This window comes from Aphanomyces invadans, assembly GCF_000520115.1.
Source record: "Aphanomyces invadans strain NJM9701 unplaced genomic scaffold supercont1.5, whole genome shotgun sequence".
Lineage (NCBI taxonomy): Eukaryota > Oomycota > Saprolegniomycetes > Saprolegniales > Verrucalvaceae > Aphanomyces > Aphanomyces invadans.
In genome coordinates, this window is record NW_008580150.1 from 1,862,799 (window position 1) to 1,879,036 (window position 16,238).

Sequence of the window (16,238 nt, forward strand, 5' to 3'; positions counted from 1 at the left end):
ACCTTGCCACAGTCGCGACAGTAGGAGCGGGTATGACGAGTGGGTTTGACCGTGTATGTGTCTGGGTGGGGCGTGTGCAATAGACACCCGTCTCTTGTCCGTCGATGTTTCAGGGCCTAAGTTGCAGCTGCTGACGGGGTGTTGCGCCCATCATCTTGGCGGCTTGATGTGGTGTCGGTCAGAAAGAGGTAGGTTCGCAGTGTCGAAACTCTTCCGTAGGTGTGGGGACCTGCATCAATTTGAACTGATTGTTGGACTTCAACGAGTGAGCAGCGGTGGGACCGTGATCCAGACATCGAGCTGTCCTGGCTAATGTCATTAAAGTAGCCAAACCGGCGTTGCTTACGGTGCGTGATGCCCCGTGGAAAGTCTTGCTCTGTGACATCAGGTGCGCGACTCTGCGGTCCTGAAACAGCCAATCAAAAGCCTTGTTTCGTTGATTCGTCGTTCATTTCAGCCAATGAAATGTCATTGTTTGTAACACATTTCGGCACCTGCCGTATCACACACAAAATCATCAAGCAAGCCCCTAGCGAAGCCACACCCAGACAGCCTGCCACAGAGTACCAACAATCGCTCGCAAAGACGACGCTCGCAGGGTTGAAGTCAGCCTCGTTGGCCGGTTCTTGGTCACTTTCCGATTCTTCCCTTTCCACTCATCCGTCATGCACGATCGATACATTGTTGCCCACGAAGTTGCAGCCACGAGTACAAGTCAAGTGCTTCTATGCACGGAGAGGCTCACTGGCCATCACGTCATTGTGAAGCGAATCCAAGTCCAGTTCCTGGCCGGCGTGGACGCATCCAAAATGTCGTTGGAACGCCAGATCCATCGAAGACTCAGCGCCAACGGTGGCCACCGCCACATCCTCACCCTTCTCGACGATTTTTCCGCCGACGGGTTTGACACATTGGTACTGGAGTACTGCGGCCGAGGTGACCTGTTCACGCTGGTCGAGAACGCGCCGGATCGACGACTGGCCCCACCGCTCGTCCAAGCGTCATTCGCTGGTATTTGCGACGCTGTGCACTTCATGCACATGAACGGGGTGGCCCATGGCGACTTATCGCTCGAGAACGTCCTCGTGACTGATTCGGGCACGTTGAAGTTGAGTGACTTTGGCTTGGCGACGCCCATCGATACCATCCATCGTAACCAGCACGTCGCGGGGAAGGCGTTTTACATGGCACCAGAAATGCACGTGGCCCATGGCACGAACGACCCCGCCAAAGCCGACGTGTGGAGTCTTGGCGTGATGCTGTTTATGCTGGTCACGGGCACTCCACCGTTCGAAACGTCGCACGCATCCGACTCGTCGATGCAGTTTGTCGCGACCAAAGGGTGCCGAGCGCTGTGTGCTGCATGGCATCTCGACGACGTCATCCCAGCGGACGCCATGGACTTGCTCGAGAACATGCTTGTGATTGACCCTGCAGAGCGATGGACGATTCAAGATGTTGTGAATCATGCGTACGTTCGGCACAACCCACTCGCCCACGACATGCTGGCTTTGCATCCCGACCTGGAACTGCGTGCCGCTCAGCCGGCAGCTGTTCCGTTGCTGCAGCTCGCCCATTAACAAGCACGGCAACGTGTCGCCTTTGCATAACTTAACTGGAGTATTTATCGTATCTCGGTGGTTGCTTGAGCATCTAGTCTCGAATGTGACGGCGACCACGAATCGATACATCGGCCATGCAAGCGCCGCGAAACCTTTGTCGTCGCAAGTCGAACTTGAACTACCCATGGCCGCATCCATAGCCACCGCGGCCGTCGTGGGGGGGGACATGCTTCAGTGCATCCATTGGCTTGACTGCGTTGTACAAAGTCAAAACAAGGTCTGCCTTCGTCCCTACAATCTCCTCGATCGATGGTTGTCGCCTCACTATCACTGACATTCCCACTGTCTCCATCGCACACGGCGCACAGCACCGTGGTCATCTCGCTCCGTCACAAGCCAACTCTCGTCGCGTTGATCGAATCTGGAAACATATCCGACTGCATGATGGTGATGGTGGAAGTTACCAACGTCATCGCCCTTTCTACGGCACACTTCCGCCCACGTTCTCCACGTTCCACAGCCCAGCAACCGGTGTGGATGGGCCGATTAAAGGGTAGTCAAGCAGGTTGTCATAAATAGCTCCCTTTGAAGTATCAAGCTGCTCCACCCAAACATTTTCCATAAGCCGCACACTGACCGAATTGCTAGAAGCCGCACAGCACATCCTGCGTGGCACCCACGGCCCCCATCGCTCATATTCTGCTCATATTCTGATATGTGCAAGATTTATGTGTGAATTATTGTGGAAAACCCATCCCAACAAAAAAATCGCAATCCCTGCCTCAGAAAAATATTTCCCTGAGGCGGGGTGGAAAATTCCCATTGGGGGCAATCTTTTGTTACACGTTTTGGACGCTAGCGACGTCCAGGGAAAAAATCTTCTGGAGGTGGAGTGCGACCAAGGTGAGGGAGTAGGAGGGTCGCGCAACCTTGCTCGTGCGCCGACGACAGCCTACATGAGTCTGAGCCTCGCACCTACGTGGATACATAGTCCCAAGAGCGTTCGCAATTCTTGCCATTGCGTTCGCTGCGTGTCTGGAGCCGGGCATTGCGCCGCCTCTGCCCCTGGACGAAGCCGGTTCCACTTGGCGGAAATCTCCTGCCGTGAAATGAGCCAATCAACAGCCAGAATTACCGAGGTGCCGACGAAACGAACCAATCAAATGCAAGATCTCGACCGCAGTCATCCGGCTCGACTTGAACTTGCACTCGAGAGAACATCATGCAGAAACCTCACTTCGAAATCCGTACACTACCAAGCAAGATGGAGCGGTTTACCGTCGTGAGAAGGCTCGCCACCACACGCACCGGCCAAGTCCTCATGTGCACAGACCGACGGAAGGGTACCCACGTCGTCGTGAAGCGCGTCAAAGCCCGACGAACCTCTCCCATCTCCCACGAATGTCAGATGCACCGTCTCCTCATGAACACCGAATCCAACGAGGTTGCAGCCCATCAGCATATATTGACACTCCACGACGACTTTATCCAGCAAGGATTTGAACACTTGGTCCTCGAGTACTGCTCCAACGGCGAACTGTTTGACGTTGTGGAACAATTGCCTGGTGGGCGGTGTGAAGTAACCCTTGCCAGGTGCTACTTTGCGCAGATCTGCGATGCCGTGCAGTTCATGCATGGCCGTGGCATTGCTCATTGCGACTTGTCGTTGGAAAACGTCCTCGTGGATGCTAATGGTGTGCTGAAAGTGAGCGATTTCGGATTGTCCATTGAAACCGACGAGCGTCGCGATCATGCGGTGGGCAAGCAGTTCTATATGGCACCAGAGATGCATTCTGGCGAATCGTACGACCCTGTGTTTGCGGACCTCTGGTCACTTGGTGTGATGCTGTTCATCATGCTCACCGGAAGCCCACCCGTGGAATCGTCCAAGGCTTCCGACTCTGTCATGAGGTTTGTTCGCCAACACAGCTGGCGAGCATTGGTGCACGCATGGCAGTTCGATGATTTGGTTCCTGAAGATGCGCTGGACTTGTTGGAGAGTTTGTTGCAGTTAGAACCGTCCAACCGATGCAGTCTCGCGCACGTGATGGCACATCCATTTCTCCATCCCTCCAAGTTCCCGTCGGTTTCCTCAGGCATCAAGGACTCCTTGCTCATCCACAAGATCCAAAACACGCTGCACCTTGGCGAACCTGCCGACCCGGCGGCACCCATCACAATCGACGTGTAGTTCGCACTAGCTATTACTGCTATTTAAAGTCCCATAAACACTATTTACTGTCGTACGTGTACAGACAGCACGTTTCGAGTCTCACACGACTGGTTGACACGACCTCCCACCGATCGTCGGGGCTACGCTTAAACATTCTCCTGTCGGGAATGTATTCGATTGCGCTTCATAGTAGTCGATCGACCTCAGGGACATCGGGGAGTTGCCGTCGGGGACACAGGGCACTTGCACAACTCGGTGGCGTCGGAAACGTCGCACTATGTTGCAATAGAGTGGTCCCGCCGCCTTCGTCGAAGGATAACTACTACAATCACGACTCGTACACGACTTGGTGTCGTTCGAGCGCTCGGTTATACACCACCGCTCCAGCTGTGCCTCGCCAAAACAGTGTCATCCACCACGAGCCCAACGTGCATTCGAGACAGGTCTACCGTGCAGTACTACCCCGTCGCGCCACGCAATGCAACCGGCGGCGTCAAGACGTCGGCAGGATCAGGCGCTGGCATGGCACAGGGTTGTGGGCATTGACGAGACCGCTCAAGCTCCATCCATTCCAAGCGTTGACGCCTACTGTGCGCAATGACCACACTATCCATCTAGCGCTATCGACCATATTGACCATCACACGAACGAGTGCTTTCGAAGACGCTTCGATGATACACTTGCCGCCCGGACCATTCGCCCGAAAGCAACAGATTCGAATTGGCGGTTGCCCGCTCCACCGCTTTGACACGACAATAGCGATGGCGTGAATAGGATGCAGTCGCTGCCAACGACATGGTGTACATCGTGGTACGTGCATTTGTAGAATCGAGCCAACTCGTTTTGGCCCCAGCAGCCTCGTTCAAAAGCGAGGTGCCTTAAAACGAGTCGTCTTTCACGTTAGGCGAGGCCAAGAAGGACGTGAGTCGGCGAGTCGCTGCAGCATACTGAACTGAATCCGACCAACGCGCCGTTGTCTGCTCCATGTTGTGATCCAGGAGCGGCATGGCACTGATTAGCACGGCCACGATGTGCTGGAGAGTCGTCCAAGTCCTGCAAGGTCCTTGACACGACGCACTACACGCACGAAACGATGTGATGGAGACCAAAGAGAGCATGAATTGCTTACTTCATCCACGAGTTGGCGCGGCCTACTTGGATCACATATCCCGCGGGGACGCTGGCGAGATTCAACCCGAATCCAGCAATGTGCGGAATGTGGGCTTTTGTGATACAACTTCGTCAATGATAACCCAATGCTGCCCGTCCGTCGGCGGCACCTCGATGCACCGTCGTGAAGTACTCTCCATGTTAAACGTGTCGTGGTGCATAAGTCCAGATTGGTGAAACCCGCATCACCCGATGCTGGGCCATGAGCCAGCCACCCAAGTGACACCGCCAGCACGACCTAGTCCTGCGCGAAGGAAATCCTGAACGTGTCCCGCCGCGCTCGCTCGTGATGCCACCATCATCAATACCTAAGCCTGACACGATCGCATGAGTTCGCGTCTGCGCTTGCTATGGACTGCACGATCCCACACCGTGCCTCTGACCGTTTCGTCATGGGACACTGCACGAATTCGATTGGCCGGCGTTTCATTCGAAACGGGCAGACCGTTTCAGAGAGCAATCACGATCGGAGCCAATATAATATACGAGTGTTAGAGGTTTGTCGAGAGGACATCGAGCTGGGGGTACGAAATCCAATCGAGGGTGACCTGCTGGTTGGCAAAGAGCTGCTTGTACCGGGGGTCGCGGCACGGCGCGAGCGTTGGCGACCCACCTGACAAGTCGAGACAGAACCCACCGTGCGTGGCGTGGCGGAGCTGGCTCGTCGTCGCGTCGTAGTTCCACCACTGGTTTCCATTCGTCTTGCTGCACGGCCACGTGTGGACGGATCCCGTACCTCGACTGTAGTCGACGCCAAACGCGTCCAAGCACTTTCCAGACACGGTGTTGATCACTCGGCGCGTGGTGTATTCGATGAGCCACGTGTCGGTCGCGTCCTGGAGCGCAGCCCCTACCTTAGCAATCCCGGAGGACCCGTCCTTGTTGCCAACGAATGCCATAAGACGCGTCTTGTCCGCAGCCACGATACGGGCCACTTCGTTGGTCGAGAAGAACTGGTCCGGGTCTTGCGAGTTGCACGTTGCGAGCGTGATGCTCGTCGGCAAGTCGTTCGACACGGACAGGCACTTGTTGAAAGTGAGGTGGATGAGGCTGTGGTTGTACAGGCGAAATTTTTGGTTCGGGTTGTAGTCATCGCACGACCACCCGTGGGCATAGAAGTTGTTGAACCGACTGAACCCGTCGAGGCAATCCCCAGTTCGATCGGATCGGAACTGGTTCGATGAGCCGTAGTACACCCAACGCTCCAGGTCGGTCACGCCGAATCTGTTGATGTAGTTGGGGTGTTGAACGATGCCACAGTTAAACCAGGGATAGAGCTCCAGGCGGAGGTTGGGCTGCGCGCGAACAATAGTGACAGGTTCCGATATGTTGGGACGGTTGCCCTGCTCATGCAGTTAGCACATCGTTTTGGTGGCAAGGAATGGGGCCGCGCGTACCGTCCAGAACTGGTTCGAGTGTTCGTATGCATTGAGGAGACCCCGCACGTTCCATCCGTTCCATGGGTTGTTCCCGGCGACCCGCCACGACCAGATCGACCATCCCCCGCGAGCATTGTCGACCATGTTTAGCATCGTGTCGACAAGGAGACTTTTCGACGCCTCTGTTTGAAACGTGCCGCCCGCCGTCGCAAATGACCACTCACCAAGGAAGAGTGGATGGCCAGTCCAGTCACGGATTTGCCGCGCCCATCCCACGGCACCTTGAATGATGTCGCTCTCCGATTTGCCTTCGTAGCCCCAGATCAAGTACGGGTGCCACTCCACCCACACGTTGTACATATACCGCCCAAAGTCTTCCAAGTTGGGCCCGGCCCCACGGCCTTGGAACCATAAGATCGGCGACAGCGTCAAGATGCAGTTGCTGCCCACGACCGTTCGAACGTCATAGTATACGTCGTGGTAATACTGCTGCATCGTCGCTTGGTTTGTCGTTCCAGCTGGCTCGTTGAGCAGCCCGATCCCGAGGAACGCTTCGTCGGCGTTGTATCGGCGCACCAAGAAGGAAACCAACTGGCGCGTCGCCCAAACGTTGTCGTAGCTCTCCGTCCAGTGTGACCGTCCGTCGATGGATCCGCTGTGGTCGGCGCCGTTTTGTGACCCCGGTGCGCCATGGATACTGATGAGGACGGCAATATCATACTTTTTGGCCCAATCGCGGATGAGTTTGTCCAAGTAGACTAGCCCCCCTTTGGCGTAGATATCGCACTAAGTGCATAAAACATCAGGACACATCCATCAGGCGCATCCAAGGCACATACCTGCTTGAAGAGCGCCGGTGGGAGTCCCGTGCACCCTTGGATCCAGTATCCCACGGGTACACGCACCATGTTGAGGTTAGCTTGTGCAATGAGCTTGATGTCGGTTTCGGTGGTCCATTGCGCCCAATGCATGTCGAACTGCTTCTGGCCTTGGACTTGGCCAAGAAACTCCATCGCGTGGTACTCACTGTGATGCGAGGACGGCACGTCCCACCACAACGGGGAATCCCACGTCATCCACTCCTCCGCGACAAGCCACCCGCCGAGGTTAACTCCCTTCGCCTTGACTTGGCCATTTCGAATTTGTTCCTGGACGTGGGCATGCGCCACGTGATGGACGAGCACCACCGCGGCGCTCAGGGCAAGGCGGGCGAGCATGGGAAATGTTGCAATGGGCGCAGACGTCGAGCCATGCCTCTCGAAGATCGACTTTGTAGCATGTCAACTGAAACCTCCACGATATGTCGGAATTCTATTTATAGTGCGAGAAGTCGAGACTGCTCCTAACGGCAATTGACAAAGTCCGCGCTCGCCTGTGGGTCTGGGGACTGTGGTCGCATGCACACACTTTGATATCTGGATCGTATACACGCTGATACGTTGAGAGGTGGTGCAAATGCAGTCAATCGCTTGTCTGCCGATGTGGTGCTACAGTCATTCAATATGGAGCGAGCTCTACGTTCGACTTCCCAGTGAACCCTCCGAAAATGCCAACACCTGATGTTCCTTCGACGCCAAAACCTGAACATGATAATGCCAAAACCAGAACACGGCAAAATGGCGTTTTGAAACCACTCGAGCAACAACCACACTCGAGCGACAACCATCGGACGGCTCCGTGCAGCCAGCCGGTCGCGCAGACAGTCGGAGAAAGAGCTGCGATAGATAGATCAATGCAAATCGACGCCCATGCATAACGTAAGACACTGGCCGCATCAGCGTGCTGGACATATCAGCCATCATCACTTCCAACGGCGACAGAGTCAACGGCCATCACCACCTCTATTACAGCAGCAGGAGGTGTGTGGAGGACGATTCGTCGAGCGAGCCACAAAGTTGGGGACAGAGGGAGACTCTAGACCCTCCAGAATGACGCGTGGAAATGTACACATGCCACGAGGTGGAGTGTTGTCGTTTGGGTTACCGTTTGCCTTGGCAAAGCACTCTGAACGTGCGCTCGTCTACGACGCTATTTCATAGATTTGCAAGAGCGCATCATCTCCGCCCGAGACGAGACGCGTCCCGGTCGAATTGTACGCCACGCTCCACACCTTTTATCGCAGCTAGAGTAAGAAAAATGAACATGCTGGAATGCACTTGTACCTGGTCCGTGTGGCACTCAAACGTATAAAGGCAGGTCTTGGCCGCCAAGTCCCAAATCTTGACCTTGCGATCGCCGCCGCTACAAAGACACACACCTGGTGAGGGACGTGGACGAGCGCCCGTGGCATCGTACGCTGTGGCGAATTGCTTGCAGTCAGGACTGCACGCAACGCTTAAGATCCAAGAGATGTGCCCGGACACGGAGCCCACAATGTTCTTTTGTGTGCTGCATGTTGGACATGTGAGTTTTTCATGAAATTGTCAAACTGGGCGTACATGTCGTAGATTTTGACGTGCATGTCATCGGACGCAGCGAGGAGGAAGGTCCCGTCGGAACTGAATGCCACGGACCGGACGGGCTTCGTTCGATCTACGCATGCATCGCATGAAAAGACTCGGTAAAAAGTATGAGTGTCCCGCACCTTCGTATTTCTGGACTTCGCTGCCCGTTTCCACGTCATAGATGGCGACGACGCCGTCGAACCCGCCGCATGCAACGAGCTTTCCGTCGGGGGAGTACGCGACAGAGATTATGAACTTGCCATCAGCTTCAATCGCCTGCACAATCTTTTCCTGCTCGATGTTGATGATGTTCACCTTGCCTTGCTGCGACCCCGACACGAGAAACTTGTCTGTCGGGTCGTACGCAATCTGCCACGTTTCCCCAGCCCCGGTGTCAATTGTCTTCTCGATTCCACCCGTCTCAAGGTTCAGAATGCGCACTTGGCAATCCAGCGACGACGATGCCGCCCGCCGCCCGTCCTTGGTCGCGGTCACCGAGATCGTCCCTAGGACGTGGCCAGGGTACTGCTTTACAACCGACAGAGATTGGGACTCTTCTTGAGAGCTCGCGTCCCAACTCTTTACGACTTCATCCACCGAACCGCTCAGAATTTGATCGCGGCTCGTCCAGAATGTACTCCAGACGCCGTCGTTGTGCGCCGACGTGACCTTCGATGACGCCCGATACATGGTTCTCAGGAAACGCTCCTCCCAAGGTCGATTTCGGATAAAACAAGGTTTATCCGAATTTCTTGGACAAAGTGGAAAAAGCGTCGACACGATAATGCTCGGACGAGCGCTACAACGGCGGTCGATATACATCTGGAGAGACATCCCATACACGGACAAGGCGCACCCAAGGCAGATGTTGGTAGGAAAATGAAGGAAACTCGATATCCTTGCATGCGTAGTTGTTCATGCATGCAGTAGGACGTGGTGGTACCAACGGCACCCACCTTTCCTCGAGCGAAGCTGCCTGTGACCGTGTTTGTCCATGGCGGGGCATGGCAGCGCGGGGATAAGAACGGACCTTTCTATGCTCACGTGGCGCGAACAATCGCACAATCCACATCCACGCTTGCGGTCACGATGAACTATCGATTGTCCCCGGAAGTGATGTATCCCGAACATATCCGCGACGTCCTCCACGCGCTGCAATGGGTTCACAGGGAGATTCACAAGGTATAGCGTTCCCACCTATCGACCGCGATCCATTTTCGGCATTGCGATATGGCGTAGTTTGGTGGCGATAACGAGCGCATCGTGTTAATGGGACACTCGGCGGGGGCGCACTCCGTCATTAAGCTGGCGCTAGATGACGGGATTGACTTCCCAAATTGCCCTCAGGTCCGTCGACCCACGATGCATGGATTCAGCCAAGGTCCTAAGCGAATGCGTAGTTGACTGGAGTAATTGGTATCTCGGGCGTGTACAACATCGTGCGGTTGTCGACTGCGAGCATCTTTGGGTCCATGGCACTGGACCCCGTGTTTGGCGTGGGAGTGCAAGCTCGGCGAGAAGCATCCGTGTTGCAGCCTTTCGCCGGAGGAAGCAGGCGTTTGGGAACGAAAGCACATCTCCCGATATTGCTGTTGTACGCCCAAGATGACTTTCACCTGGATGACGATGCGCTCGAGGTGAAGGCGTGGCTGGATTCCGTTGGATTCGTAAGACACCTTGACTTGCGATCACCGTACTGACATGTACGCAGACAAACGTGACCAGCCAAGAGATCCCTCGAGTCAACCACTTTTCCATCATCGGCAACGTAACCCCCGACCTCCCGATGTCGCCGTCCACGGAAGCCATCAGCAAGTTCATTCGAGACACAACCACACAACCAAGATGTCATTAGGATGCATCATCCTGTCAGCTTACACAAGTTTCCGGTCTGTCAGCGCTCGTACGATGCATCCATTGCCCGCTTTGGCGACCAAGTGGCCATGCCATTCCAGCAACGACGCGTTGTTCTGCGGAACAGACAGCCCTCGATATAGGTATTTCATCAGCACATCTTCAAGGTCCGGGGTCAATGCTTGCACGACGTTGGCGACGTCTGCCTTTGAGCACGCCTGCAGCGCCGCAAAGACAGTTTGGGCATTCGCCAGCTTTACATTGTCCGAAGTCGACGACACGGGAGGGTTTTCTAAGGACAAGACGACTGCATCCACGAACTTCTTTTGCATCGTAAGCTGCTTGACGCGCATGGCGCGGGAGCGCACTTCGTCTTCTTCGCTCATCTTGCGGAACCGCAATCTGGGGATTGGGATCCGACTCGATAGAAGCCTCGGCAAGAACTTCCGTATAAGAACAACGACCGGCATGCTAAGGATTGCGTTTTAATTGGCCAAAAGAAACGTGTCAACAACCAATGATTGGTCGATGGCGATGAAATGCCCTCGGTAATTCGACGGTGTCGTTTGTATTGTTCATTTTATTGCTCGAGTGCGACAGGTACGTGGAATAAAAATAATCAAGTCCGTTCGTGTATTTTGGTGTAATAATATAACGGCGCAAACATTTCTCAGTTACGGAATCAAGGCGTCGGATATGGAGAAGGGGTTCGGTGCCGCCGAAGGCTGCATGTCTCCTTTGACGCTGGACTCACATTCCCCCATGGCCGTACATGACGACACTGTCGGCGCCATCGTGCCAAATCCATCCCTGTTCGCATTGCATATCAAAGTGATCAATGCAATGGATGGGTTGCAACATGACTTGGACCTCAGCGCCAGGTACAACACAATTATGTCATTTGTATTCTTACAGATATGTGATAACAGCAGAGCTTCAATTCACTCGCTTCGCCAAGCACTCGTCCTCAAGACGGGCGTGCCGGTGGATGATCAGATCTTGCTGCATGGCCCACCATATGCACGACTTGACCCGAAGAAGTCCATCGAGTCGTATAACCTGCCCAACGCGTCGGTCAGTTCAAGCACATCCACTGTGCATACTCTTCACGTGGCACTATGTAGACGTCCATCTTCTTGTACGACCGTCGAATTCTCTCCCTTGACAAACCACCAGCCCCACGCATCGTCCTTCAACCCCAAAACGTTCATGGTATGTTCTAATCCAATGCATGTTCTCGTCGCTCATGTCCACATGGATGCAGCACCAGCAGCGCTTCCCTCGTCGCCATTCAACCATTCAAAGTTGCTGCAAGAAACATCAAGTCCCTTGCTTCGCGCCCTGTTCGACTACGAATCACAATTCCAGCAACAGGTTCTAATGGCCGAAGCAGTGGAGTCAACGGCGATAGCGCGCTTGGCAGCAACGGAGGCTTGCGTCGAGCAACTCGAACATCAGAGCAGGGCAATTCAAGCAGCTCTGTCGAACTTGGACACCCACCATGTGTAAGAATCGCTCTGTTCCTTATAATGCATTGCAACCTTCTCACTCATGGCTTGTGTGTGTCCAGAGCAATGCAAGCGCGGTTTACACCATTTTGGAGCGACTTCCAGCACACATCAGCGGACCATACACAACTCTTGGAGAACTTCGACACTTATGTCAATCGCCTCCAGACAATCCCACTGCACCCAGCGTTGGCCACAGCCACTCGGTCGACGCTTTTGGACTGCATCCCTTTGGACCGCGAGCGAGATTGGTTTGTGTCATGCCAGCAGAGCCAAAAATCTATCCAATCCAAGATGGAAGGACTGGCCACGACATATCGGTCCGTCTCGGACGCCATCACATTGCATTCGAGCAATACTTTGAATGGCCATGCATCCGTGGCTGTGCCACTTGATGGCCTTCGTCGAAAGATCGACGAATGCGCCGCGAACATTGCCAGCATTTCCAGCATGCGACAATCGCTGCGGCAGAATTACGACGCGGTCGTCAAGCGGGTGGCTGACACGACGCAGCAAACGCTGGACGAAGTGAACTCGATGCCCGCCACGACCAGCATGAACACGAGCTTCATGTTTGGGTCCACCCATATCCTGGAAGCTTGTCGCGGCCTTGATGAGCTCTTTCGCCAGCAAGCCGACGTGGTAGGTGGCCCCAAGGCCTTGGACTTCGTCATCGAATGAATATTCTAGCTGCCGTCCATGCAAAGGCTCGACGACGACGTGAAGATCGCGATGAACAGTGTGGCCAAAATCAAGGAAGAGTTCTTTTCGGTTGTGTGCGCCAAGCTCAAGCTCGTGTCGGAGCTCCAGTCCAGCATCGTCGAATTCGAAACACACCTCGGAATTCTCAAGGATGCCCTCGCGTACCAGAAGCTCCAATTTGCCGAACTCAAGCACATTGAGCTCTTGCCTCGTACGTCGTGCCTTTGTAGCAACAACCATGTTCACCGATCGTGTGGTGGTTCCAGACGCATACGAAGCATGCGTAGCTGAGATCAAACGCCGCCGCCAATATGGGCGTATCTTTCAGCTGCGCATCAATGAAATGGGTCAGGCGATGGTCGCCATGCGGGAGGCCGAGATTGCGAAACGCGAAGCATTCCTGCGCGATCATGGCCAGCACCTGCCACGTGACTTTGCCCCCGGACTCACTGAAAAGCCATCGCATTGCATAGTGTCCATGCGGCCGTTCGACACGGTACTGTTCGACAGCATCCCCTTCCTCGCTTCAAAGGTCCGTTCTTGGAATCATCGTGACGATAGAATTTGCCTGGAATCGAAGAAGACAACGTGGAAGATCCACCCAACGAATTGCAACTTCTCAAGCAGCGCTGTCATGCGTTGGAGCGTCAAGTGGAGACACTTCAACAGGAGCTGGACGACCAGCACAAGGCATCGTGTCATTGCGACGACTCGTACTCCAACTCGTCGAGGTACATGGAATTGCATGGGTGGAGCAGAGTGTCATGCATTGAGGATGGGTCTAGTTTAAGCGCAAGCGTTGAAACGGGTCCCGTCGGCCCGAAGTTTCCCCTGGTCCTCGCTCTGGCCGCGACAGCCGGTCACAGCGGCACGATGAACAACTCGAGTGAAATGCTCAAAGAAAACGACACTGTGCGCCGATTGAAGGATGCCGTGTATGAAAAGGACTCGAAGATCGGCCATCTCGAAGATGCCAACTCGACGCTCCATGACACAGTCCGATCACTGCAGTTTTCTATGGGCATGCAGCGCAACTGGCTCAAAAAGGTCGTGAGTGTGCTCAACGTGGAGAATGTTGAACTGGACTCGGCCGAGGGCCTCCACGAGTGTCTCATGCACATTGAAGACAAGTGGAAAGATTGCACAGCTGCGGCGGTTGCACCTCCCCTTGCGGCGACTGCACCCGCAGCACCAGACGTCTCAGTCAGCAGCGACGCCGACGCTTCGTCCAAGATTGCGTTTCGATCGTTCTCGTACAACGACCTGGCACTGTTTTTGCCCACGTTTGCGCCGACGGACGTGAATGCACCCAAGATCTACTTGGCGTTCCACTTGGGGTGTCCCAATCGGTTCCTCTCGGACGAGTCCATCACGACATACTATCAAATGAACACCCGGTACGTCGTCAATGGGTTGATTTTGTGACTTGACTGGCCATCGTGGCGTAGGTACCCCGAGTACATCCTCGGCCGCATCGTGTTTATCGACGAGCGCGTCGCATCCGAACGCGACAATCCTTATCGTCTCATAGCTGGCACGACGTTTTTCGTCTTGACTGTGACCTTTCTGGTGGACTTTTAATCAAATCGAGTCATATGACCGTGCCACGTCATATTGTACGGATAGCAAGTCGCAACGCGGGCATGCCACGTCGTGGTTACGTACGGATACTAGCAATCTGCATATCAAATGTTTATGTGAACTCGAGAGTGAAACGTCGTTGACTTATCCGGAAGCGCGAGTGGCGCCATGGATGTGAACATCGACGGCAATGGCGGCGACTGGCCTGGACTTGGGGAGCTGGATGTGTGTGACCTTTCTTGCTGTACAAGTTGGACGAGGGTACGCGTCGATTCGGAGAGTAACACCGTCTTGTGTTGTGTGTTACGTAGCTGGCGACGTGATTGCACAATGTCGTGTTGTTGATCTGCAGCTTGAAACTTCATGAGATAGTGGCGGGCTGACAATTTGAACATGCGACCTCTTGTGACCGCATTCGGGTCTTGCCTGGCTTCCATGAGTTGTTTGCCATGACCGCGATTGTCGTGACCATGCACTTGGCCATCTGATATTGCTTGACGTTGCAATCCCTACGACCCCAAGACTGGGTTTGCATTCTGTGTACGTCCGCACGACTGTCGATTCCCTTGACAGGGGAGATGGTAGTGACTTCACCCGTCCTGGTCCTCGTGCGTCGGGTGCAAGGTATCGCCGAAGCATATCAGAATGCTCTTCGAGCTGACGCTGCAGTTTCTGGTGCTCTTGTTCGTGCTGCGAATGCTGTATGGCATTGCCGTAAGCATTGCAGGATGACCGCGATCGGTGGCAGGCGAGAGCTCGTTGAACTTGCACTTCACTATGTTCCTGGTGGCCTTCCTGCGACGAGTACAGTTTCCCTTCCAGCACTTTCGAGAATTTACGCAACAGTGTACGTCAGGAAGGAATTGACACCGATGCAGTTGTTGTCGAGTCGCACTGCGTCCTCTTCAAGCGCTGCCACGTGGCGCTTTGAGGTTTCGTCATGGAGTATGTGGCGGAATGCTGAGTCCTTCTGCTACCCAATCGATTGCCTTTTTGACGTAGATATGTGTGTGGTCGATGGCAGTCCTCAAGTCGTCCCGCTCTACGTTTTGCATAACGGAGAAGTCCTTGTTCTTTGACGTCGTCTTCGTTTGGTAGCAGTACTCTACTCATCCAATCTTTCCCCAATAGCATGCTCGGCTACAAAAATCTGAAGTGGTGGGTGGGGCCCAGCAGCTGCACCTCCACTACCCTGTAGTTGCGAGCACAGGCGTTGGGCTCGTGAACGACGCGGCGGATACGACTCCACACGAGATGCTGCCTATGGCGCAAGCTTATGGTGGCAGCCATGTGGCCATGGTAGAGACCACGAGGTCTCAAACGAAGCCGGGCCAGGATTTGTAGAACCTGACCGTGGGCGGCAAGCATGACCAATCCCGGATCCACTCCAACGTGTCGCGCGGCATTCATAGCGAGGTGTCATCGTCGTTAAAACATAGGGACTTTTTGGTTGAGCAGGAAGAGGAGCAACACGAACACAATGAGCCCAGCGAAAGACAAAATTGCACGCGTGTAGTTGGCCTTGGAGATGGCCTGGTGGTACGAGTCGATCGCAGCTTCGAGTTGCTTGACGCGACCTTGGTAAAACATGCGCTCTTTTGCCGTCAACGACCCCGGCTTACCGTCCTTGGTAAGCTTGTCGTCCTGCCACAAGAGTGCATTCGCTTTCGACAATTCCGACCGCGCCAAAGTCAGTGCAGTGGCCGACACGGCATTCTACGCCACAACGAGGTTGGTTCACACTATCCTCTGTCGAAGGAGCAGGCACGCTTTCGTACATGCTTTGTGTTGTACTTCTGGAACTCTTTGTCAAACTCTTCCGTGGCGCTGCGCTTCTGTGTCTCGTCGAAGAGGGCTTTCGACAC

At 54.6% G+C, this 16,238-nt stretch overlaps 8 protein-coding genes across 9 annotated transcripts; 4 read left to right on the forward strand and 4 right to left on the reverse strand.

Moving 5' to 3' along the window:
* The first annotated feature begins 521 nt into the window (after positions 1-521).
* On the forward strand, positions 522-1,648 carry H310_03577 (serine/threonine protein kinase). The gene has a single exon (XM_008867498.1). The coding sequence runs from the start codon at positions 666-668 to the stop codon at positions 1,578-1,580; it is 915 nt and encodes a 304-aa protein (XP_008865720.1). The 5' UTR covers positions 522-665; the 3' UTR covers positions 1,581-1,648.
* A 1,084-nt stretch (positions 1,649-2,732) lies between these two features.
* On the forward strand, positions 2,733-3,834 carry H310_03578 (serine/threonine protein kinase). Its single transcript, XM_008867499.1, has one exon. The coding sequence runs from the start codon at positions 2,785-2,787 to the stop codon at positions 3,751-3,753; it is 969 nt and encodes a 322-aa protein (XP_008865721.1). The 5' UTR covers positions 2,733-2,784; the 3' UTR covers positions 3,754-3,834.
* A 1,538-nt stretch (positions 3,835-5,372) lies between these two features.
* Positions 5,373-7,501, reverse strand: H310_03579 (hypothetical protein; the record flags this gene model as incomplete). The annotated part of the gene is made up of 3 exons (XM_008867500.1): positions 5,373-6,248; positions 6,303-7,070; positions 7,124-7,501. The coding sequence occupies 3 exons, from the start codon at positions 7,499-7,501 to the stop codon at positions 5,397-5,399; spliced, it is 1,998 nt and encodes a 665-aa protein (XP_008865722.1). The 3' UTR covers positions 5,373-5,396.
* A 714-nt stretch (positions 7,502-8,215) lies between these two features.
* H310_03580 (hypothetical protein) lies at positions 8,216-9,444 on the reverse strand. Its single transcript, XM_008867501.1, has 5 exons — positions 8,869-9,444; positions 8,723-8,816; positions 8,580-8,672; positions 8,447-8,525; positions 8,216-8,394 (listed from the first exon to the last, which is right to left on the reverse strand). The coding sequence occupies exons 1-5, from the start codon at positions 9,416-9,418 to the stop codon at positions 8,305-8,307; spliced, it is 906 nt and encodes a 301-aa protein (XP_008865723.1). The 5' UTR covers positions 9,419-9,444; the 3' UTR covers positions 8,216-8,304.
* A 54-nt stretch (positions 9,445-9,498) lies between these two features.
* Positions 9,499-11,023, forward strand: H310_03581 (hypothetical protein). The gene is made up of 5 exons (XM_008867502.1): positions 9,499-9,599; positions 9,659-9,910; positions 9,968-10,075; positions 10,129-10,395; positions 10,440-11,023. Exons 1-5 carry the CDS (start codon positions 9,513-9,515, stop codon positions 10,581-10,583), a joined length of 858 nt encoding a protein of 285 aa, XP_008865724.1. The 5' UTR covers positions 9,499-9,512; the 3' UTR covers positions 10,584-11,023.
* H310_03582 (hypothetical protein) lies at positions 10,540-11,020 on the reverse strand. Its single transcript, XM_008867503.1, has one exon. It carries the CDS (start codon positions 10,966-10,968, stop codon positions 10,603-10,605), a length of 366 nt encoding a protein of 121 aa, XP_008865725.1. The 5' UTR covers positions 10,969-11,020; the 3' UTR covers positions 10,540-10,602.
* A 214-nt stretch (positions 11,024-11,237) lies between the features above and the next one.
* Positions 11,238-14,456, forward strand: H310_03583. 2 transcript variants are annotated; one of them, XM_008867504.1, is made up of 10 exons: positions 11,238-11,463; positions 11,512-11,656; positions 11,707-11,794; positions 11,847-12,087; positions 12,153-12,732; positions 12,781-13,003; positions 13,059-13,288; positions 13,354-13,523; positions 13,578-14,189; positions 14,241-14,456. In XM_008867504.1, exons 1-10 carry the CDS (start codon positions 11,279-11,281, stop codon positions 14,371-14,373), a joined length of 2,607 nt encoding a protein of 868 aa, XP_008865726.1. In that variant the 5' UTR covers positions 11,238-11,278; the 3' UTR covers positions 14,374-14,456. The 2 variants fall into 2 exon arrangements, with proteins under 2 accessions (XP_008865726.1, XP_008865727.1); XM_008867505.1 differs by having other exon boundaries at positions 11,515-11,656.
* A 1,345-nt stretch (positions 14,457-15,801) lies between these two features.
* Positions 15,802-16,153, reverse strand: H310_03584 (hypothetical protein; the record flags this gene model as incomplete). The annotated part of the gene is made up of 2 exons (XM_008867506.1): positions 15,802-16,089; positions 16,142-16,153. 2 exons carry the CDS (start codon positions 16,151-16,153, stop codon positions 15,802-15,804), a joined length of 300 nt encoding a protein of 99 aa, XP_008865728.1.
* Positions 16,154-16,238: the final 85 nt, after the last annotated feature.

Coding starts and splice junctions, on each gene's coding strand:
- H310_03580 (XM_008867501.1), bottom strand. CDS start 9,418: ATGTATCGGGCGTCATCGAAGGTCACGTCGGCGCACAACGACGGCGTC. Junction 8,817..8,868: donor CGAAGTCCAGAAATACGAAG/GTGCGGGACACT, acceptor ATGCATGCGTAG/ATCGAACGAAGCCCGTCCGG. Junction 8,673..8,722: donor CACGTCAAAATCTACGACAT/GTACGCCCAGTT, acceptor TCCAACATGCAG/CACACAAAAGAACATTGTGG.
- H310_03578 (XM_008867499.1), top strand. CDS start 2,785: ATGCAGAAACCTCACTTCGAAATCCGTACACTACCAAGCAAGATGGAG.
- H310_03577 (XM_008867498.1), top strand. CDS start 666: ATGCACGATCGATACATTGTTGCCCACGAAGTTGCAGCCACGAGTACA.
- H310_03582 (XM_008867503.1), bottom strand. CDS start 10,968: ATGAGCGAAGAAGACGAAGTGCGCTCCCGCGCCATGCGCGTCAAGCAG.
- H310_03583 (XM_008867504.1), top strand. CDS start 11,279: ATGGAGAAGGGGTTCGGTGCCGCCGAAGGCTGCATGTCTCCTTTGACG. Junction 11,464..11,511: donor GACTTGGACCTCAGCGCCAG/GTACAACACAAT, acceptor ATGTGATAACAG/CAGAGCTTCAATTCACTCGC. Junction 12,733..12,780: donor TTCGCCAGCAAGCCGACGTG/GTAGGTGGCCCC, acceptor TGAATATTCTAG/CTGCCGTCCATGCAAAGGCT.
- H310_03581 (XM_008867502.1), top strand. CDS start 9,513: ATGCTCGGACGAGCGCTACAACGGCGGTCGATATACATCTGGAGAGAC. Junction 9,911..9,967: donor TTCACAGGGAGATTCACAAG/GTATAGCGTTCC, acceptor GATATGGCGTAG/TTTGGTGGCGATAACGAGCG. Junction 10,396..10,439: donor GGCTGGATTCCGTTGGATTC/GTAAGACACCTT, acceptor ACATGTACGCAG/ACAAACGTGACCAGCCAAGA.